This window comes from Lissotriton vulgaris, chromosome 10 (assembly GCF_964263255.1).
Source record: "Lissotriton vulgaris chromosome 10, aLisVul1.2, whole genome shotgun sequence".
Lineage (NCBI taxonomy): Eukaryota > Metazoa > Chordata > Amphibia > Caudata > Salamandridae > Lissotriton > Lissotriton vulgaris.
The window spans coordinates 914485605-914509408 of record NC_141698.1 but is presented as its reverse complement, the minus strand read 5'-3'; the positions used below and the strand labels follow the sequence as shown (position 1 = coordinate 914509408).

Sequence of the window (23804 nt, the reverse complement as noted above, 5' to 3'; positions counted from 1 at the left end):
AGGTACGTAGACCATGGCATAAACTCACTCTTGAATCCTTTAGGGAGGTCCTTATGCCAAACCCCCAGATGGTAACTCTGCTGTATCCAAGATGCTTTAACTCTGCCTTCACAACAGCACTGAATGCAACAATCCCTTTTAAAACTCATGGCCACTCACAGCGTCGACAGTCTGCCCCATGGTACTCGCCAGATCTAAAAGCTGAAAAATCCAAATGCAAAACTTTAGAGCGAATCGGGCGAAGAACAGAAGATCCCCATGACAGGGACCTTTATAAACAGGCCCTCTCCCAATATCATCAGAATATAAAAACGGCCAGACGAACTTTCATTATAAATCAAATAGAACAAGCTCTTCGAAAGCCTTGTTCAACATAGTGCAGGACTTTACTTCCCTGCAAGCCTGCACTCAATCCCCGGTAGAATCTCAGGAGCTCGGCGATTCACTGGCTGTCTATTTTCAGGAAAAGATCAATAACATAAATGCAAAGTTCCCAGCGGCCACTATGCAGGCCTTAGGTACAGCTATTAGACCCAATGAGCAAGATAAAGCGTCCCATAGTACCCTGAATTGTTTTCACACAGTCACATTAGAGGAGGTAATCAATTCTTTGGTCATAGCTAAATTCGGCTCGCCCCGGGATCCATGACCCCCCAGATGATAACCTCTCTGGCCACTTGCTGAGCCCCAATGATTCAAGATATTTTTAACTGTTCTATACGTACTGGAGTTATTGCCTCGGCATGGAAGGAAGCATACGTTCAATCTATTTTGAAAAAAGCTACATCTGACCCACGAGTATTCAATAACTACTGCCAAATATCACTACGACTTCTGTTGGGGCAAGCTACTTAATAAATAGGCAGTTGTGGTCGCATCTTGAAACAAATAAAATCTTAGATCCCTCATAATCAGGGTTCCGATCTGGTTTTAGCACAGACACTGCACCCCTGGCAGTTACTGACTCGCTTAGACAAATGATAGACACAGGAGGTGCGATTGTTTTAATACTATTGGACCTGTCCGCAGCCTTTGATACCATCTCACACACAAAGCGGCTGGAAAGATTGCAGACTTGTGGTATCCAGGACACTGCTTTAGAGTGGCTGCAACATTTTCTAACAAACATGCAACAGATGATTATACTGCTCAGACAAAATGCAGTTGGACAAGGGTGTACCCCAGGGTTCCTGTTTAAGGCAGACACTCTTCAATATATATATGGCGCCACTAGCAAAGTTCGCTGAGCGGTTTGGCTTTGAGATAATTTCATACGCTGATGACACTCAGCTATTGTTCACTGTTGGCCCCAATCTAGACCTAGAGAAAATGTGCTTCATGGCAGGAATAATGACAATATCAAATTGGATGACTGAGAATTGCCGCCAGCTAATCCCGGGAAAGACGGAGACCATGCTAATGGGGAAAGCCCTCACCCTTTGGTCGGAGGAACGGTGGCCTCATCAACTTGGGACAGCCCCCATGCCCAAACAAAGTGTCAAAAACTTGGGGACAAAACTTGACCAGTCCCTAACAATGAAAGATCATATTGCCGCCACTACCAGTTCATGCCACTACAATCTTCACCTTTACATAGAATTTTTCCCTTTCTGCCCACAAATTCCTGCAGGACTCTTGTGCAGGCCATGGTGATTAGTAGATTGGACTACAGGAATGCCCTGCTGGCTGAAGTGGGTGAGACATTGATCTCCAAGTTGCAGGTGGTCCAGAACACCGTGGCCAGTCTCATTCTGAACCGTCCCGCAGGTCCTCCCTCTGCCCCATTGTTGAAGGAACTGCACTGGCTACCGGAGAAGAAACCGTCCTTTTTCAAAATCTGTTGCCTCTCATATAATGCCCTGAGAAGCAAAGATCCACTCTACCTTAAGAGAAAATGTAAAGTTTACAGACCATTCTGAATCCTCAGATCCAGCTCACAGGCTCTCCTGCGTGTGCCTCGCATACGTCAAACGTGCTTTCTCTTACCTGGCCCCAGGGTATTGGAATAAATTACCCATCAACTCTTCGTGAGATCCCTAACTATAATATTTTTAGGAAACAACTGAAAGCTTATCTGTATTAATTACTCTGGTGCTCACCCTGCTCAGATCCTCCTCCACAGCGCCGAGATGCCCCCGGGTGATTTGTGTGCTATAAAAGTGGCAATAACATAACATAACAACATAACATAACATAACAGAATCCCGACCGACACCCACGCCTTAGCCTCCACAGACTACATCCTCCTCGGAGATCTGAACTTCCACCTCGAGAACTCCAATGACAGCAACTCCACCACCCTGCTCGACAACCTCACCTACCTCGGACTCAAACAACTCATCACAATTGTCACCCACTCCTACGGACACACGCTCGACCCCACCTTCTCCGCCAGCAACCACGTCACCTTCAGCCACACCACTGAGCTCCACTGGACCGACCACTGCTGCGTCCACTTCTCCTTCGAGAAAAACACTGCACACAACCACCGGCAACGAATCCCCCACCGCAGCTGGAACAAGGTCATGAAGACCAGCTTATCACCACACTCACCCTAGACTCACCCACCGCCCACACCAACACCAACACAGCTGACCGAAACCTTAGGCAATGGATCGGCGACTGAGCCAACACTCTCGCCCCAATCTGGAAACCCTCAAACAGACGCACCGACTGAAGGGCCCTCTGGTCCACCACCTACCTCCAAGAATCCAAGCAGACTTGCCGAAGACTCGAGAAGAAGTGGCACCACGGCCAGACACTGCACAACCACGCAGCCCTCAAGAACGCCAGCCGTAGACACCATCAACTCATTCGAACCACCAAAAGGACCTCCTTCAAGAAATGTATCGACAACAACGCACACAACATCAAAGAGCTCTTCACCATCGTGAAGGATCTTGCCAACCCCAGCTCTAGCTCTAACGACATCCCGCCGTCACAAGACCTCTGCAACTCGCTAGCCACCTTCTTCCACCACAAAATCATAGACATCCATGACATGACAGCTTCAACACTCTGACCCCCTCAACAGCCGCCAATACCTCAGTCATGATGCCCCCAGCCACACTGGCCTCCTGATCTCCTGGAACCACGTCAACGATGGCGAGACCATAAAAACTATGAACACCATCTATTCCGGCTCACCATCAGACCCCTGCCACACCACATCTTCAACAAAGCGAGCCCCATCATTGCACCCCAACTCCGGAAGATCATCAACAGCTCCTTCGAGACCGCCACCTTCCTGGAGAGCTGGAAACATGCCAAGATCAACGCCCTACTCAAGAAACCCTAGGAGGACCCAACAAACCTCAAGAACTTCCGGCCTATCTCCCTGCTCCCGTTCCCGGCGAAAGTCATTGAGAAGATTGTCAACCGACAACAGACCCGCTTCCTCAAAGAGAACACCCTGGACTCGTCCCAAGCCGGATTCCCCAGCAACCACTGCATCCAATCTGCCCTCATTGCCGCCACTGACGACATCAGGACCCTACTGGACAGTTGCAAAACTGCGCCCCTCATCCTCTTAGACCTCTCGGCCGCCTTCGACACACCCTTTGCACACGCCTCCACAACATCCCTCAGCCCTACTCTTTTCAACGTCTACATGACACCGCTCACCAACATGGTCCGATCGCACGCCTTCAACATCATCTCATATGCTGACGACACTCAGCTGATCCTCTCCCTCATCAAGGACCCCAACACCTCCAAGACCAACTTCCACAAAGGAATGAAGGCCGTCACCGAAAGGATGAAGAACAGCCGTTTGAAGCTGAACTCAGACAAGACGGAGGTCCTCATCCTTGGCTCCACCCCCTCCGGATGGGACAACTCCTGGTGGCCGGCCTCACTAGGAGCTGCACCGACACCCACCAACCACTCACGCAACCTAGGGTTAATCCTGGACGCATCACTGTCAATGACCCAGCAAGTCAATGCCGTATCCTCCTCCTGCTTCAACACCCTCCACATGCTTTGCATGATCTACAGATGTATCCCCACCAAAACCAGAAGGACAGTCACCCAGGCCTCGTCACCAGCAGGCTAGACTATGGCAATGCCCTCTATGCGGGAATCACAGCCAAACTGCAGAAAATGCTTCAACGCATCGAGAACGCCACCGCACACCTCGTCCTCAACATCCCCCACCACACCTACATCACTGCCCACCCGAGAGACCTGCACTGGCTCCCCGTCAACATGAGGACCACCTTCAAACTCCTCACCCACGCTCACAAAGCACTCCACGACGCCAGACCAACATACATCAACAAACAACTCATCTTGAACACTCCCAACCGCCAGCTTCGATCCGCGACCTCTCCCTCGCCACCGTCCCATGCATCCACCGAACTACCACCGGCAACAGATCTTTCTCCCACCTCGCTGCCAAGACATGGAACACCCTCCCCATCGACCTGCGACAGACCCAGGACCTACTGACCTTCAGGAGACTTCTCAAGACCTGGCTGTTCGAGCAGTAGCCGTTTTTTCTCCCCCCTTAGCGCCTTGAGTCCCTCGCAGGTGAGTATTGCTCTCTACAAATGTCTGATTGATTGTTTGGTTGATTGGCATGTCAAGGGGGTAGTAAAGGCAATCCTGTCTGAGCTTGCTTGTGTGTAAGGCAGGTCACTGGACTGTTAAAACCAAGTCAGTACTCATGCTTGTTTACAGTCACAAGCCTGTACTCTCTTTTAGTTAGGACCTGGAATCCACATGTCATGTCTGCTCCAAACTTAGCACAATATTTTTTGATAGTTCATCATACCTGTTTTCTCATTCAGATTTCACCACTCAATCACCGGTATGGTTAAAAGCATTTTGCTGTTTAATGGTTTCAGTTGCCATCAACTTAAAGTTTGTTTTCTACCTAAACACTTTTCTGAAGATTACATTCAATTTTTAGACTCTAACATTGGTACTTTCTTTGCAACTGAACCATGGCTTCAAGATTGCTGTGCACTGGATATTGCTCTTACTGTTTTCTCTGCTTATAAAATTGAGAATTTGAATTGCTTCCAATAAAATGGATGAGGATCTTGCACATGTTTTAAAGAATTCAATCTCTATCCATATCATTCCCTCTCCCAGCTTATCTTCTGCCAAAATGCATTAATCCAAATCCTTCTTTATCCTCCTTTTTGGCCCTTATCCACAATTCTCCAGCGCGCAATGCCAAATTTTCATCCTTCTATGTTGTTCTCACTGCTCGATTAGGCATGACATTCTCCAACTTCTTTCTCTTGGGTGACCTCAGCATATGGCGGTAGGCCAGTCATTGAGCCAGTACTCAATCTTTACTCAGCAGCCATCAGGTCTTCAATCTTTGCCAACTACCCATTAAGAGCACCACCATTAAGATCCCATTTTTGTCGTATTGACTTTATTTGCATAGAACCCCCATTCTTCAAGTTGGACTGACCACTATGGTGTCCCTTTCACTCTTCATCTACATGCCCTGTCCTGTTTACAGTCCCACCACTTTTAGCACCTTCCAAGATGTTGCATCACTGTAATAAATTCTCACCTGAAAAGCTCAAGGTGACTCTTGCTTCTATTCCAAATAATAGAAACTCCCTTTCAAAAAATGTGGCCAATTCTACCTCATGAATCCTAACTTCCATCAACTTCTTATGTCCCCTGAGTAGATTTCAGTGTTTCTAACAAAAGAATCTTTCCCCGGTACTCCGAGGAGCTTACTCTTTGCAAACACCAATGCAAATTCCACAAAATAACAAGGTGCTCGGTAATTTTGAATCTCCGCAACCACTCTCTGAGAGTGGCGCATGTCCCCTCTGTGTGGAAAAAGGGCTTGGTTATTCTACTTTTAAAAATACCTTCTCTTGATCCACAAACTCCATTATCACCTAGACTCCCTGTTTTTTTTCAACTCTAAAATCCTAGAAAAACATAACAACATCAATCTTACTGAATATTTAGAATCTGATCAGTGTCTTGAGAATCTCGTATTGGGGGTTGCCCTTCTCATAGCACTGAAATGGCCAGAACTTCTTTTATTAAGAATATGCAAAACGTTTGTCAAGTGATACATATGTTTAATGCAGAATTTGTAGTAGGTAAGTATTCGGAAACATTATAGGCCTGCAAATAAATGAAGGTGCTGACTTATATTAGCCTAACTCTCATTGCCATATTAACTGAAAATAATGAATTAACACTGAAAGGCCTATTTTTCACATTGGATAGTTGTTTGCGCACAATGTTCTTCTCTTTGTTATAGATGTTGCATTTTTGCAGAAGCCTTCGGTTAGCTAGTGAACAGGCATTTTTTTTGTATTAGACAACCGATAATGAGTTCCCATGGGGAGGAGAGGAGGTAACAGGAAGCATGATTCAGTACAAGAACTACCTGTACCGCAAAATATTAAAAAAGTAACTTTTCAAGGTCTAATGTCTGAACGTCTATTATACCACTATGAGAAGATGGGGAATTGCTTATTCCTATGCGTTTATTGAGATTCTGGTGGAGGATTCAGGAGACAAAAAAACTAATTTAGCAAAACAGAGTATTGTATATTTGTATTTGGTCATGTTTCTAGACTAAAGTAGGGATTCCTTCCCTGACTCTTTAACTGGAGACAAACTTTTGAGGTACTGATGCCCATCTTCATGAGAGGTTGCCTTGCTTAGATTTTGCTGAATTGTCTGCCGATAACTTTAGCTGAGAAAACATTGCAGCTTATTATGCAAATGCTTCAGGCTTGTGCATGTAATTTCCCGTCAGAACTCTTTATTGGGTATCTGAACTGACACCTCATTCCACTGTTTCCCATTTAATGTAGATTAGGGTACTTCATTTTATGGAACAGGCATGTTTCAGTTAATTCCTACAGTAGCTGGGGCACATTCCTGGCTCACGCACTCTAGGTACGTGCTTATTTTAACGTAGGATGTAGATCCCAAATGAGAGTAGACCATCATAATTGTTCATTTTGTGGATGGGAGTCGATATTTTTCCACCTCACGACCAGTAGAGGCGCCAGTGTTATCCTGCTTAATTAGCGACTAGAGCCGGGGAGTCATGAGTATTTGTAGACTTACAAAGACTGAATTCCATGCATTATTTATTTATCAACACAGGAGACTCTCTAATTTTGTGTTTCCCCTTTTTCTGCCCTTCTGGAACTATTGCAGTTGGTCAGCGTTCTTTCCTGACTGTTCTTCCTTACTTGCCGAACAATCTTCAGATACCCTTACTTGGTTGGAATTATCCCCACTTTTGGGGTGAGTTGATATTAATTTACGCATACCAGGCATATATTTCTGTGAGGAATCAAGATTTTCGGTAGCTTCTCCTGGAGCTAACCAGTAGTTCTCCCCCTTCTTCTCTTTCCCAAACTTCTCAGGGATTGATTTTTTCGTATCCATTAGGATCTAGGTATGTACTTTGCATGCCAAGTATTCTCACAATTCTACCCACTTCAATTCGACACAGGACGGCTTACGCACAACACTGAAGTGTGGGGTGTTCTTTGTGGTTCTTTGTGTGTTCCTCTTCTGTCCTTTGGTATTGCACGATGGTGGCACCAATAATTTTCTTAATACAGTCGCCAAAAAACGAAATATTGATACAAAAGTGATCATTTATAAGTGATGTTCTTTTCTCTGATACCAGTACAACTGTGTTGGTGCGGAAGCACATATAACACCATTATGGTGCAGTGCTATTCCAACATTTTACTGCAATATGCGATCTTCCAACGTGTCATTCAGGCAGTGTCACGGTTAATCGGTATGTTCATGCACCCTTCTTTTTCTGCATGTTCACTTATAAACCTCTCACAGTTTTCGGCATGAGTTCTCATTACGCGGTTTTAACAAATATGTTTTTATATAAGTGTTGTAAATGAGTGAATTCTGAACTTTTTGATCCTCTATGCCCATATGTGATATGGGTTCAACTGACATTCTGCCTGGAACAGTCAGTTATTTGTTTACTTTGTGTTTTTTCTCCAGCTCTGAAGAATTGGAGTGTACTGTACTCCAATGAAACACGTGTCGGCTGGCGCATCAAAGCAACAAGATCAACAAGCGTCAACTGCTTTTCTTTTCTAATTTTGCAAATTGTCATATTACATGTTTGATGGTTATGTGTGTGCACAGGTTTTCTTTGCTTGAAGTAGATGTGTGCATAGCATACCATTTGCTAAGGGGTTATTAGGGTCACCCCTTTCCTTGTAGCACCACTCAGATAGGACTTGACCAGCGAATTAGCCATCTACCTAGTGGAGCACAACTATTTCCTCATACTAAGAACCATCTTCTTTGGTAGAAAACTACTAAAGGGATCAACATACAATTCCAGGGAATAAAGAAATGGAGTTGCTCGTCATATTTCCTAAATCAAATCCTCATGCACTATCTCTCTAGCCTAGACTTTGGCAATGCTGTCCTGGGATGGACCTCCTAGTTTGCCCATATGCCTCTCAAATAAGTTGTGCAAGCAATTGCAATACTCCTATATTCGGCTAGGAAAACAGACAATGGCTATTATAGGTTTCCTTATGTCATATTCTAATTATGCTGCTCAAATATCATGTCAGCCTATGATCTTTTTAGGTTATTCAGTTCTAAAAGGGGCTGGGTAGATAAATAGATTTACAAATGCACCACCCCTACTTTCTCAACAAATCACAACTGCATAGAGACTTACATGCTTGAAGTGAACATTTTGGGCCAGATGTAAGACCTTTTTTTGCCATCGCAAACAGGACATCAGCCAGTTTGTGATTACAAGATAGGTCTGCCGTATTTACAAACCCTATTTTGTTACTCTGTAACCTATTACCTTCTCGCAAAATATGGTTTGCGGTTTGCTATTAGGAAAGGGGGGGTACCAAGGGCATCCCTTCCTAATATAGACTAGCACTTCAATTTAAGATTGTTTTTGGCCGCAAAACATTCGCTGTTTACCACCCATTTCAAATGGGTGGTAAGCCATTCGCAAACAGGACGGGGTCTCCATAGGACCCTTTCCCCTTTGTGCTGCAGTGAAAATATTTTTTAGGACCACTGCCTACTCTTAAAAAATGAAACAGTAATACATAATTTTTGTTTTTTAAGTGCATCCCGTTTTCCTTAAGGAAAACAGGCGGCATTTACAAAAACTACTATTTTATTGAAAAAGCAGTCACAGACATGGTGGTCTGCTGACCCGAGCAGGCCACCATCCCTGGGAGTGCTAGCCTTTCCCAATGCGGTTGCAAATTGAACCTGCCTCATGAATATTAATGATGCAGGCAATTTGTGACCCCATAAGGAATCGCAAAGTGTCTGAGACACTGTTGTAAATTCCAATTTGTGAGTCGCAAAATTGTGAGTCGCAAAATGACGAAATTTGCGACTCGCAAATTGGAAAGGTTGTGCATCTGTCCCTTAGGGCCTTATTCCGATTGTAGTAGTCATCTATGGAGTGCCAGACTGGCGGTCCACCCACGAAATTCGGACTTTGCAGTGGGACCGCCACAGGACCACTGCAGCCACCGGGGATCCGTGATCCCACGATGCTTGCGCTGCAGTCAGAGGCTGCAGTATGCTGGTGGTACCGCTGCAGTGCCACCAAGAATATTACAAGTTGCTTCACCACCATCTTTCCAAGGTGGTGAGCCCACCATGGAAAGGATGGCAGAGAGGCCACTGTTGCTTCTGGGCCGAAGAATGCATATAGGGGGCACAGATTTTACCCACCTGTATGTTTGCAGCCGCAAGTTCCATCACAGCATGGTTCATTCCATGGCATGGTTCATTCCATGCAGTGCAGGAACATACTGCGGCAGTCCCACGGCTCTCTCCTATGAGCCTTTGAAAGGCACTGCCATGACACTGGTGCAGCATGCCCACCTGCCAAGGATTACAATCGTAATCGGGTGGGTGATGTTTGCAGGGCTTTGGCAGAGTTCCCTTGGAGCGCTGGCGTGGTTCTCCGCAGGAGGACTGCCAAAGTCATAATACGGCCCTTAAATCTGCTGTGTAATTCAATCATACCCACTCACTTAAAAGACTCCACTAATACCTATTAAAGTACCGTTATGCCCCATACAGCAAAGTTAAAATATGTCTTACATATTGAAGAATGAGTGGATGTATAAGTGTCTGGATGAAGGATTTAGTAGGTGCATGACTAACTGTATGAGTGAGTGATTAAATGTGTCTCACTGAGAGCATGGGTTAGTGACTAAACTGTCTTAATTTGTGCATCATTATGTCTGTTGTTCTGTAAACTGCTGCATGTGTTGATCAGTAGCTATATGAGTAACTATATGGGTTATTGATTGGTTGCCCAAGTATTTTATGGGAGACTGAGTGTGTGTGTGGGTGGCTGGGAGGTGTATGACTGTGCATAGATGTGTGAGCAGTTGATTCACTAGATGTATGGGTTCAAAAGTGCATGTGGAAACAGCTGTATGGGCGGTTGACTGTGTGCATAAGTGTATTGGTGAGTGAATAGATATCTCAGTGCTACATGTCAAAGTAAGTACATATGTAAAACACAGTACATGTGAGAGTTGACATATATAAATAACTGTGCATAAGAGCCAGTGAATGTGTGAGTGGCTGTATGGATCATTGTGAACTTGTATCAGGGATTGTATAAGAGAGTAAATATGTGTTAGTATATGTTTGAATAAGTAAGGTGTGTATAACTGTATAGTTGAGGAAATGGAGGTGTGATTGATTCTTTGCATGACTGACTAGGTGTGTGAGTAACTCCATGGATGAGTGACAGTCTGTGAGTGTCTGTTTACACTGAGTGTATCTAAGGTTATATTAGAGTCTGAAGAGGTTCATCGTATTATCACATGAATGATGTCATCAGTGATGTGATCAGTAATGTCAAATGAGATGTCATCAGTGATGTCATTTGAGATGTCATCAGTGATGTCATCAGTGATGTCATTTGAGATGTCATCAGTGATGTCATCAGTGATGTCATTTGAGATGTCATCAGTGATGTCATCAGTGATGTCACTGACCATGTCATGAATGATGTAATATGTGACATGATCAGCAGTGGATTGCGGGTGCGCGATATATAGTTAGCGCAACTAACTATACATGCGAATTTCAATGGTTTTGTGTGAGTAAAATAAGGTTTTGTAAATGCTAATTCCTAACTATATATGGTCTATAACCTATGGTTTTTTCAGTGATATATATATATATATAAATATAAATATATATATATATATATATATATATATATATATATATGTTGAAACAGACCCTCTCGCAGAAAGAAGGACTCAGAGGCCTGAAGGGGTTTTCAGAGAAGCCAGCTCGCTTTATTTCATCTTTAGGCAGTGGCAGCGGGCGAATGCATTTCGGCGTAGTCAGCCTTCTTCAGCGCCCAGCACTGAGCACACCTAATAGTCCACCTGTTAAAAAATCTTCCCAGCGAACGCTGCTCCTCCCCCTAATGGTGTCGCCACACCCAAAGTAGTTCAGTGTCAATGAGTTAACTACAGCTCCCAGAAGGCACTGTACCGTCCAGCCTGGGCGGGTAGTGTGGAGGAGTGAGGCAGAACGGTAGGTCCGCGCTGGTGCAGGTAGGCTGTGTGTTATTCCTCAAGAACAACAGCCACGGCCGACTTCCTTGGTCCCCTTACACTGCAACAACCAGCCTCATGGAACAACAGACAGGGCAGGGGCTGTCAATGCGGACTTAGCACCAAGCAGGTAAAATACCTTAATCTCCCCATATTGTTCCGTGGTGACTGGTGGTCTTGAGGAAATGTCGATCCCTCGACGCCTAACAGCTGCAAGCAGTCTGGTGCCAGTATTTTTTCCTCGACCATTTGGTGTTGCAGAGCCTTCTGTTCTGCGTCCCTGGCAGGCGCAGCAATTACTTGTTGAAACAGACCCTCTCACAGAAAGAAGGACTCAGAGGCCTGAAGGGGTTTTCAGAGAAGCCAGCTCGCTTTATTTCATCTTTAGGCAGTGGCAGCGGGCGAATGCATTTCGGCGTAGTCAGCCTTCTTCATATATATAACATTTCTATGGCAAAATGAAACCCCTCATTTTGTTCCTTTGCAAATTAAATGTTTTAAGTGTTAACACTTTATTCCAATCAAGATGACTTCAGGTGTGCCATACTTTTGTCATAAGTAAGACTGTTAGCGCTCTAGTTGTTCTTTAGAACACTCTGGGACATTCTGTCACTGGGCTATAGTTGGGCTACATCTGGCTGATATTTGGGCTACATTTGTTTTTTTTTGTCTCTGGTGGCCATCTTTGGGCTACATTGGGCTACATTGGGCTACATTTGGGCTCTAACATATATATAGCCCAATGTAGCCAATATATATTTTTCAAAGTTCATTTTCGTAAAAACCACTGGAGCATATATCTTGAGACATAGCAAAGGCACATCGGTCTACCAGTCCCTACAATTTTGCCAAGTTTTGTGGAAATCCATTCAGCCGTTCGAGCTAAAAGTGAGTCCAACCGCCCTATGGAAAACTCAATGTTAAAAACACGTTTTGGGACCCCCCTTTTTTTCTCGGCCCCCGCTTGACGAAACCCCCCAAACTTTCAGGGGACGCTGAGAAACAAAATGTGCCATTTTCCTGAAAATTTCAGCCAATTCCGTTCATCAACGCCAAAGTTATTCAACATAGAATTTTCAGAAATCCCTATTCAAAAAAATCCTAACTATATATACCTACTGGCGACCGCCAGTAGGTAATATATAACATTTCTATGGCAAAATGAAACCCCTCATTTTGTTCCTTTGCAAATTAAATGGTTTAAGTATTAACACTTTATTCCAATCAAGATGACTTCAGGTGTGCCATACTTTTGTCATAAGTAAGACTGTTAGCGCTCTAGTTGTTCTTTAGAACACTCTAGGACATTCTGTCACTGGGCTACAGTTGGGCTACATCTGGCTGATATTTGGGCTACATTTGTTTTTTTTTGTCTCTGGTGGCCATCTTTGGGCTATATTGGGCTACATTGGGCTACATTTGGGCTCTAACATATATATAGCCCAATGTAGCCCAATATATATTTTTCAAAGTTAATTTTCGTAAAAACCACTGGAGCATATATCTTGAGACATAGCAAAGGCACATTGGGCTACCAGTCCCTACAATTTTGCCAAGTTTTGTGGAAATCCATTCAGCCGTTCGAGCTAAAAGTGAGTCCAACCGCCCTATGGAAAACTCAATGTTAAAAACACGTTTTGGGACCCCCCTTTTTTCTCGGCCCCCGCTTGACGAAACCCCCCCAAACTTTCAGGGGACGCTCAAAAACAAAATGTGCCAAAGATTTAGATCAGATGGAATAACTTACTGGTCAACACAATTTTGACTGATGGTCAAAAGACCTGTACACCTACGGCAATAACTCAAATAGCCACCTCTAAAACTTCTTACACAGGAGTTGTAGGAAAGTTTCAAGTGCAGTGAAAACTTAACACCCAATACAACACCACTTTCACTAAAATGGGAAATGCCTTTCCAAGGACAAATCATCTATGTAGGAAACCCCAATGTTACAGCACATCTGTAAGGAAAAACACTAATAAACCAAGTAATTAAATGTGCACTATGTCACACTATGTTATTGTACTTTGCATAGCACATATATGCACCACTGTAGCACTGTATTTTGGCACAGAATATATTACAAGCAGTGCATGCAGCTAAAAGGCCATCAAAATCAAAAGTTACTAGTATCAAGTTTCAACCAAAGAGATTACTTTTTAAAGTCCTGCTCAGCTGACTTAAGTTTTCAGTGTAAGAGAAGGTAATTCCATAACTTGACAGCCTGCACCAAGAAGGCATTGTGGCTCCATTTGGCATTTTTCTATCTTGTGACTGATACGAGTATTTTATCAGTTGATCTCTTTGGTGTCCAACCAAATAGATCATGCATAAATATTTGAACTGTGTATGCATGTCAACATGTAGCCATTGGTAAGCTAATCTGGTGGCAGATACATGATAATTTTGCTCCTGGCCTATCAGTGTTAAACTGATGCATGTTGTCACTGTTGTCATCCATTTCTTGCTTCTGTGATAGTCCATGCAAAAGACTTAATAACGATATTCCCCACAAACAGATATCAGGGCAAATGTGCTCCTTTTTTCCAACATGTAGGGATTTTAATGATATCGAGGGTTTGCGTACTCCCCCTGAGGGAACCAAGAAAATATGTTGAAAAACTGGGAAAATGTACAATGCAGGAAAGTGTGCATTTTTGTTTTATATTATTATATTCAACTGAAGGTTTGCTGTGCTAAGGTGACCCTGTTCAGAAGCAGGCAGAGTTTTTATAATTCTCCAAGTGGTAGTCAATCTTTCAAATTGTTGTAGTTTCAACATACAGTTAGTAGTAGAAAGAGGTGTGGAACATATGGGTGAACTTGGAAAGCTGTACATCTCTCCTAGGTAGATACAATTCTGAATTCACTAAGGGATCATTAGGGTAGACTTCCATGGTTTTCCCAAAGAAGCTAAACATTGAAATAAAAAACTAAAAAAGTTAAGTAGGAAAAAAATTAAGGGGCAGATTTACAAGCCACTTGCGCCACTTTTGCTTCACTTTTAACATGGGAAAAGTGACGCAAAAGTGGTGCACGAGCTTGTAAATCTGCCGCTACATCTGTTTCAAAGTTATCATCCACATATTTTGCTCTGATGGGCGCACTGCAGAAGTAATATATTTTTACATCTGTCTGCCTTCTCAGCTTATAGGGATATGTAGTGTTTATTGGTTGTCCAGTAATACGTGAGAGCCATAGGTATCTACTGACCTGCACGTTCTAATGATTTTCCAATCTCTACTGAGGTCAAATCTTATGAATAAAAGTGGGTATATGAAGGAAAGATATGTATTTTGAAATGTGCCCAGAAATCTGAGTCTAGGCATAGTGGTTATTCATAGAACTCTTGATTTGGGCTACCTATAATAAATATCATGTGTTTCAAAGGGCATTTTACAAAATGTGTGTTGTACATTCACTGACTTACATTTATGAGCAATAAATAAATGAACACTTAATAAATCATGAAGAACGTTGTAATTTTGTATTTTTTGTCACTTCTCTTAATAACATTGTACCCCACTTGAGTGGGTGGGCCTCTCACCTGTAACATAAAAGTAGTCCGAAATGCAATGTGGAGGCATCAAGATTTTTCATGGAATTTCGATCTTTCCGAAGATCTGGGTACTGCACTATTTGAAATAGCACCCAGAGAAACCTACCAAACCCAAAAAACATTGAGAACTAGAGAACCTCAGGAGCCAGGGGGCTCTGCTTGCATGGGCATTTCTGCATTTTCTTACCCAGAGTGCCTTGCAAACATTAAGTATTCACTTAAATCACATATTTGTCTCATGAGTCAGTGAAAGAGTTTCAGAATCCATTGGAATCAACATATTGTCTAGCGTTCACACACTTCTCTTAATAAAAACATCAGCCCTCTTGTGTGGGTGGGCTTATCATCCATGACAGTAAAGATTGTTCTTTTTATTATTAGTCTTTCTGTAAATGGTTGCTGCGCTTTGGCCCAGGGTCCACTGGCACCAAGGGAAACATGCGACTGCACACATTTCTGAAATCTTGACAGAGAGAGCAGTCCAGAGTGGTGAGGATTGGGTGGATCTCACTAATTTTCCTTACCAAGAAAGCTCTGCAAATGTTACTTGGGATCAAATTCACAGATTTTCGCAAGTTACCGTGAGAGAAGGATCTGGTTTTATAAGGAAAGGGCCACTCTTCTTCCAATAAAAACAATACCCCGTTTCTTTTGATGGGTCTATCATCAGCAAAATTAATAAATCAAACTTTGACTTTGTGAAGTTAATGTAGTGCCAATAGGGTCTTCATATGGTTACAGTTTTGATCTATTTCAATGACAGGCAGACAGCATATTTATTGGAAGTAGTGTTGAACACAGGTTGGTAAGACTTTGTCCATTAGCTTAAAGAGCCCGAAATGGCTGTGACATAAATATGTGAAAATAAACTTTTGGACCCGCAATTTAATGTTTGCTGGGCATCCGATGCAAGAAAACCATTCATGCACAAATCACAACTCTGGCTCCCCAGGGTTGCTGGGTTTTAGATATGCAGAGTTTCTAGGATTCCCTGTGTGCCGGCTAACCCAGGCCAAAATGCAGCACCAATCCCTGTGCAAAAAGAGATTAAATTGTGTTTTTTATGCATAAATTCGATATTTTCAGTCGGTAAGAAAATATGCTAGGCTCCAGACATGCCACACCACCCTAGATTCCCATGGGTCTCAAATTTTCTGAAATATTCGAGGTTTGGTGGGTTCTCAAGGTGCCAGCTGATCCAAGGACCGAATACTAAAGCTATTGCCCATGACAAGTGAGAGGAAAGTAGGATTTCTTTACATGTAGATTTGACACATGGGTTAGCAGAGAGGCGATAAACCCCCATTCTGCCTCCGCCAGGGGACAGAAATACTGATTGATGCTCAGTGATGGAGCCTGATACCAAGAAAGTGCAACACCCAACCCCATTCCTTTTCTCACTTTTTTCATAGCAGTCGGCTTGGATTTAAGTCCCTCTGATGGGCATCTCAGGGGCATAGCAAGCCCCTGCATTGCGGGGGAGCCCCCCAGGCTTACCCATACTGGAGGGGGCCCCTACTGATGTGTCTGTGAGGGGCCCCTTCATCATATATAACAGGGGGAGGGGGGGCACTTACGTTTTGTTAAGCCACTGGGGCAATTGGTGTATCAACCCCTATCTCTTCCTCTTGGGGTTTGAAAAACCAGCAGATCATCAAGGAAAAAGGTGAAAATTAAAGTGGTTGAAGTACATGTGTATCCTTGCACTGGGTTGCAGTCCCCGCTCCCAGGCACCTGACAGTCTTTCTGTTCCCTGACGTTTGGAGGGCTTACCTCATGTCTTCCTGCAAAGGGGGAAGACACCTCTCTAGAAGCAGGAATTGGGGTCGATTAAATGAAACATTTCAGGTGACAGCCCTGTCTCGGCATCAGGTCCTAATCAACTGGCACCAGATTGCCTTTATACCTCCCAGGGGGAGGCAGAATGGGGATGTTTACTCCCTCTCTGCCAGTCCATCTATCAAATCTATGCCCAATGGAACCCAAATGTCCTCTTGTTTTCCATGGTGATGTCTGCTAAGTAGGTAAGATCTTAAACATTAGCTGTGAATCATCTGCAACATTATTAAATAATATTTTTGTTAGATTCCAGCTGCATCTTCAGCGGAAGAAGAGAAATAAGAAAAAATGATGGGAACTGTGACACATCGGGGGGGGGGGGGTCATCACAATTGGGAAGTGTCCGCATGAAGGTATATGGTGAAGGTCTTAATGCTAGCATTCCATCAGATATGAAATAATTACACTAGCTGAAGCAAATATTGCATCTCCTGCCTGTGATCTCAATGTTTGCCAGTCACAGGGATGCTGGGATTCAGTATTTGGAAGATAAAATCAAATGGGCATGTGTTGCATTTTGGTATGGGTTCATCCACAGATCACCCTGACAAGAAAGACAATAAGGCATGTGGTGGGAAGGCAGCTCTCGAGTTCTGTCCCATGAACGACCTATCTTACCAAGGCTGCTCGTTGCTTGGGTTTTCCTTTCATTATGGACAGAAGGTATGAACTTAGTTAACTGTCAAACAGTGAATTGCTAATATATATATATCAGGCATATGTAACACAGGAGAGTGCAAGTTTGGAGTTGGAGGAACATCAGTGAGTATATGCTATCAAAGTCTTGAAATGAACAAAAATCTTACTCGTACTGGCCATTTAAAAACTTTGTCTACGAGCCTCTAATTCGCTTCAATATGACTTTCATAGCAGGTACGGTCATCTTTCCCAAAGTTACCAAAGGGTAATCGCTCTCCCATCAATCATGAATGCATTTCTATTTTTTTCCTGCCTATATATATTTTTTCGAGAACCTGTTCGGAAATCTGTAGACATAATTAATATTAGAAAAGTCATTATGAATATACCATTACATTCTCCTTCATTATTTTTTGCTGAATCTAACTTTCTTGGGACATCATTAAGATCAGAGATATCCTTGACTAAAATTGCAATGCAGTCTAGAAACAGAGGTCAACTTTCTATTTCCTGCAAATATCTGTGCTTGAGTTTAATTCAGGATTCCCATTGTGGTTGAGGTTGGGTTTCCTACAGTTTTCAATATGTGTTTGCATTGTGTTTTGCACTTTTTTGTGAATTATAGCCGAAAAAAGCGAATTGATTGATGGATTTCACCTATTACACCAGTCCATGAGGATTCGAAAGCCATGTAACACAACATGAAATAACTTAATATAATAATGTTTAGGACGTTTTAATTATTTGCTGTGTGATAATTTACAGTGAAAGTGCCAGGCTCTTTGGACATCTCGTTTTAGTCGTTGACAGAGGGTGACAAAGTCTATTTGAAGCAAGTTATAAAAAGACACACACTCACCTTTTCTGTCATTTCATGAGAGTGGTGAAGAGAGTGCTCTCTTTCCAAGAACATCCTTCTTTGCTCAAAGCTGGCCAATCGGCAAGTGAGCCATGATGACACTGTACACCCACTGATTCCAATGCAAGCAAGAGACATGGAGGCGAGGTGCAGAGAGTATAGTGAGGACGTCTTCTTGGACAGAGCTCGTACAAACTGGAAATTGAGTATTCCTCCAATAAGTCCGCATATACAGCAGGCTGAAAATAGAATCATCTGTATGGGATAAGATGAGGCATATTAAAGGAACGTCACAGCGGAGAATATAAAAGTATAAAATAGTAAATCACTAGAAAGTATAGCGAAAGAAATGCATCTGCAAGTACTTAGTATTACATAATCATGTATTACACAATTATGGTTACAATTCAAAACTATAACCCTCTGGGTTTTTTTCCCAATATTTTTATTATGTTTTTGAAAAACACAAAAGGACAAACCATAACAAAATCAGCTACAGTCATGCAGTGTCGTATATTAGTAAACCATACATCAGATAGTACACTTTTGTAGCCACGACGGGCCATTTGAAAAGTCATCATTATAAAACCCACACGTATATCGTGGTTCCATGGGTTCTCCCTTTCCCTTAAGTACCAGGAGCCTTTTGCTGGTCATTGAGCCAGAGAGGAATTTCTTCAGGCATCCCCTCGCCATATAGGTGACCCTTTCTGCTGCCATATACATGTCCATCCCAGCTCTCCACTCTCGGAGTAGAGGTGCATTGACGACACCCCACGTTCTCGCTACCTCCGTCTTTGCCACTACTAGTGCTAGGGCAGTAAAAAGTATTTGCGGCGGCCGGCTCAGGTCTACGATTCCCAACAGTATAAATTTAGAGTCTGAGGGTATATAAACCTCCAGTACTTTGCTCAGTTACTGCAATATCTTCCCCCAATAGGTATGTATTGTATTGAAGTCCCAAGTCTTGTGATAAAAGTCGCCCTCTCCATGTCCACATCTCTGGCAGGTAGGGTCACTTGCTCATCCTATTTTATGTAGTCTGGCTCAGTCATAATAGACTCTGTGGAGTATTTTGTATTTAATGAGGCGAAGGCGTGATTTGATTGCCACCTCCCTAGGGTGCATTAAGGCTGCCTCCCAATCTATGGTTTTGAGTGTGCCCAGGTTCCCCTCCCAGGTAGATCGCAACTTGCCTAGTCTGTCTGGGCATTATTATTGAGAGTCCGGTACGTGAGTGACACTGCCATGGTGGAAATGTGCTCTTGTAGCAGTCTCGCCTCCAGTGGTGCATAGTCTGGCAGTGGGGAATAACCTATGTTCTCTGCTTGCCATGCATGCCTGATTTGAGCATATCTATGGAACTGGAAGGTCTGTAGTGCAAAGTCCTTCTGAAGAATATGGAAACTTTTAAGTTTACCCTTATCCATAGTATTGCCTGTGGTAGAGATACCTATATCATCCCAACCTCCAAAGCCTCTTAACTTCCGTATTTCTTTTAGCCAAGGGCAATGCCAAAGAGGCGTCTGTTTAGTGAGTTTCTGGTCCCACCCCATTTCCTTTGTTGCTCTCCCTCTCACCTCTATTTTAGCTTGGGTGGCCGGGAGAAGTCTTCCCCTGCCTCTGCCACCATAGAATAGTGCAGACAGGTGCGTACGGCCATGGTTTCCCTTTCTAATCTGTAGGTGGGATGATCTCCAGGTACATGTATTCATTCATTTACTGGGGTCATTTGTCGTGCCGCGAAGCAGGCCTCTATGTCAGGGAGGGATAGCCCTCCATTGTATTGTTTCCTTGTAAGGTACAGAGTGCAATTCATGGTTGTTTCCCTAGCCATATGAGTGAGCGTAGCTCAGCGTCTATTTCTCGGAAGGTTGCTCGCGAGAGGGGGAAGTACGTGTTCTGTAGTGCATATAGAAATTGAGGCAGAGTGATCATTTTAAATATGGCGGCCCGTCCTAGTATGGTGAGTGGGAGTGCTTTCCATCGCTGTGCATCTCCTGAGAAGTTCGTAAAACCCTCTGGGGTTTTTAGCTGCTACAAATTAACAATTCCCACCCCATATGCCACAAAATCCATAGCACACGCCCGAGAGGACCAGTTTGGAATACTCAGGGGCAGAGTTACAAGCCCCGGGTGTAATTTTTGCACCACCACTGTGTCAACTTTTAGGATGCAGCGGCTTTATAAAAATGTTGCCCATTTACAACGTGACACATCTAGAGAGATGCGTCATGTTGCAAAGCCCTGCGTCACATTATACCTGCGTCAGGTATAGTGAATGAAAGGTGGACATTTCCCTGCAAAAAGGCCTTGTAAAAGTGAGTCAAAACATTACATCTGCTTGGAGCAGGCATAAGGAGTAATGCAGCACAATGAGGATAGGCCTCTCTATGCATTGCTGGAGTTGTGTCATGCTTGCGACACAACTCCAGCAATGTATGACTTTTGTGCCAATAGATGCGTTAGAATTTCTGACGCTTCTGTCAATCCTTGCGCCATGGTATGCTGTATTGTAAATATAGCACATCCATGGTGGCGTCAGTGTTTCTCAGGGTGGTGTAGGGAAAGTGACACATCTTTACAGATGCGTCACTTTCTTGTAAATCTGCCCCACAATATTTATATCACTAAACAATAAGACCAGACAATAAGCCATCAATAAATTATAATACATGTCAAAACAAAGAATGCTGCACTCAATATCATGCCATGGATAATGTAAATGGTTTTTACCGGCCAGGCCTAACTACAAGGGAAGTTTGACAGTTCGGAGACCGTAGCCAAGCAGCACTGAGATGCCATAGTCGAATACGGAACACGTGACAACTTGGCAATAGCAAAAAAAATACACACTAAGTTTAAAGAATGCCGGAGAGAGTATCAGTATCAGTATCAATATCTTTATTCGATTGTAGATTTTACAATCATAAAAGTTCATTTTTTAAAATCACATAATTAAAACAATTACAATTCATTATCAAAGGCAATTAAAGACACAATAAACAGTACAATATGACAGGCAATGAAGCAGGGAAGTATATAGTTAAAAATATAAATAACTGTAAGTTTAAAAACCAACACGCATTTTCACATCATGATTAGCCGTCCATGCTTTTCCTAAAGCAGATGGCTTTTTTAAAAAAATTACAAATAAACAGGGTACAGTCAATATTCAGTAGTTGTAAATAATAAAGTGCAGGTTTGATTTGTGTGAAGCTCAATTTTTTAAGGCATGGTTTAAGGTAAAGATTCCGTGGGGTATCGTAGTATGGGCAGATAAAAAGAAAGTGTGCCAGGTCTTGAGGAGACTTCCCGTCGCAGCCACAAGCTGGCAACACTTCGCCCCGCTGAGCACCACTTGGGAATGCCAGTAAAAGATGGTAAAGGTCAAAACGGAACCGTATTAAAAGGAACCGTTCATAACTGGACATAGGCCATGTCAGATAAGGTTCTATTTGCAAGCATGTTTTTAGCAATAGATGTTTCCTGACACTGACCTTCTGAGTCTCAACAGCTTCCCTATCAGTACATCTTAACAGAGTTATGGCATTCTTGACCAGGTTCACATCTTGTTTTCTGATTGTAATTGGGTCATGAAACAAATCACACCGGCCTATAGCCGTTAAACTGTCCTTTATAAACTTTACCCACGGTACCTTGAATCTCCCGTCTAACTGTAAAATTTCTTTCAGTAGGGCATGTGTTAATGGAATTTCGCTGTTTAGCCAACATTTCAGCCAGCATAAAACTGGGCTTATTGCTATTCTGTCACCTAGAAAGGGGACCCCCAGCTCCTCATGTACTGGAAAATTCCCAATACCCCTGGGCAATCTTAAGATCTTTTTTAGGAAGTTATTTTCTGCGACCTCTAGGTCATTAACCTTGCGGTAGCCCCAGAGCTCGCTCCCATAACAGGCAATAGCAACGCTTTTTGCCTGGTACAATTTAAGCAGCGCAGCCAGCGGGCAATTGCCAATCTTTTTGGAAAAACCGAGAATGGCCGCATTGACCCGGGTTGTCTCACCCTTCTTTTTGGAGACTGCTGGCCCCCAAGATAACTTTTGATCTATCAGAACTCCGAGGTAAGAGAAGGAGTTGGTTGAAGGGATTTTTTCCCCATTTAAACTAAAGTGACCAGGCTTTAGGATGCCCTTACCTGCTTTCATAACGAAAGACTTGGAGTTGTTAATACTTAAACCACGTAACTCCATGAATTTGTGGAAGGAGTTTAAAAGTTTCTGGAGGCCGTTCGCTGTTCTCGAAATAAGAACAGCATCGTCGGCGTAAAGTAGGACAGGTACCCCTCTGCGCTCAACTAAGGGGTAATCTGCTTCTACCCCTAAGAGTGATTCCTCCAGTTCATTAATATATAAGTTAAATAAAAATGGGGCCAAAATGCATCCCTGGCGGACACCCCGATTAATTTTAAATTCGTCCGTTACCTTAAGGTCTTGGGAGTAGCGGACATTCGCCCTAGTGTCTGTATGTAAATCAGCAAGGAAGTTAACAAGATCCCTCTCTACACCCATTCTCAGCAAGGTGGCCCATAGTAGGCTTCTGTCTACACAGTCGAACGCGGACGACAAGTCCATGAAGGCGATGTAGACAGTGCCTTGTCTTGCCAGTGTGTACTTGCTCAGAATAAGGTAAAGGTTCAGACACTGCGTGATAGTTGAGTGATCCGGTCTAAACCCATATTGTATGGGAGAAAGGATTTTATTTTCCTTGGCCCAAAAAGATAACCTATTAAGGATTACTCCCCCCACCACTTTAACTACTGAGTTCAGTAAAGAAATTGGCCTGTAACACAACGGACTGCTGCGATCGCCCTTCTTAAAAATGGGTACTATGGTCGAGAGACCCCAAGTTCTTGGGCAACCAGTTGTCACCGCTGCATTTATTACAGCCGTAAGAACTGGTGCCCAAAACGGGATACTGGACTTGAACAGATCCGGTGGTAAACCATCCGGTCCCGGGGCCTTGTTGGTGGTAAGGCCCTGTATACCCATAACAATCTCTTCTACTGAGAAGCATAAAGGGGACGCAGTTGGAGTTAAAAAATCAGTAGCTTCCCATTGCTCATTGCTCCTAAATATTGCACTAAAATGGGACACCCACTCCCCCTCGGGAATGTTTGTGCCAATAGCTGTGTCATTTGGATTTTCAAACAAGGGTTTATTAATTAATTGCCAAAACTTGCTGCTATTCCCCACCACAGATGGGTCCAAGAGGGATTCGATGACATTTGCTTTAATTTCCTTCTTTCTATTGGCTATTGTTTTCCTGTATACCATACGAAGATTTTTTATCAGTTCGTGATCTCTTGGTTTAG

The 23804-nt window shown here is 43.3% G+C and overlaps 1 protein-coding gene across 1 annotated transcript in view; it reads right to left on the bottom strand.

Annotated features, from left to right (window-relative positions):
• Nucleotides 1-23804, bottom strand: part of TMEM196 (transmembrane protein 196) — a 299739-nt gene that overhangs the window by 70301 nt on the left and 205634 nt on the right. The window contains exon 3 of the mRNA XM_086939995.1: nucleotides 18470-18724. Within this exon, the coding sequence (XP_086796121.1) occupies nucleotides 18470-18724 (255 nt within the window). The remainder of the gene's footprint in view (nucleotides 1-18469; nucleotides 18725-23804) is intronic.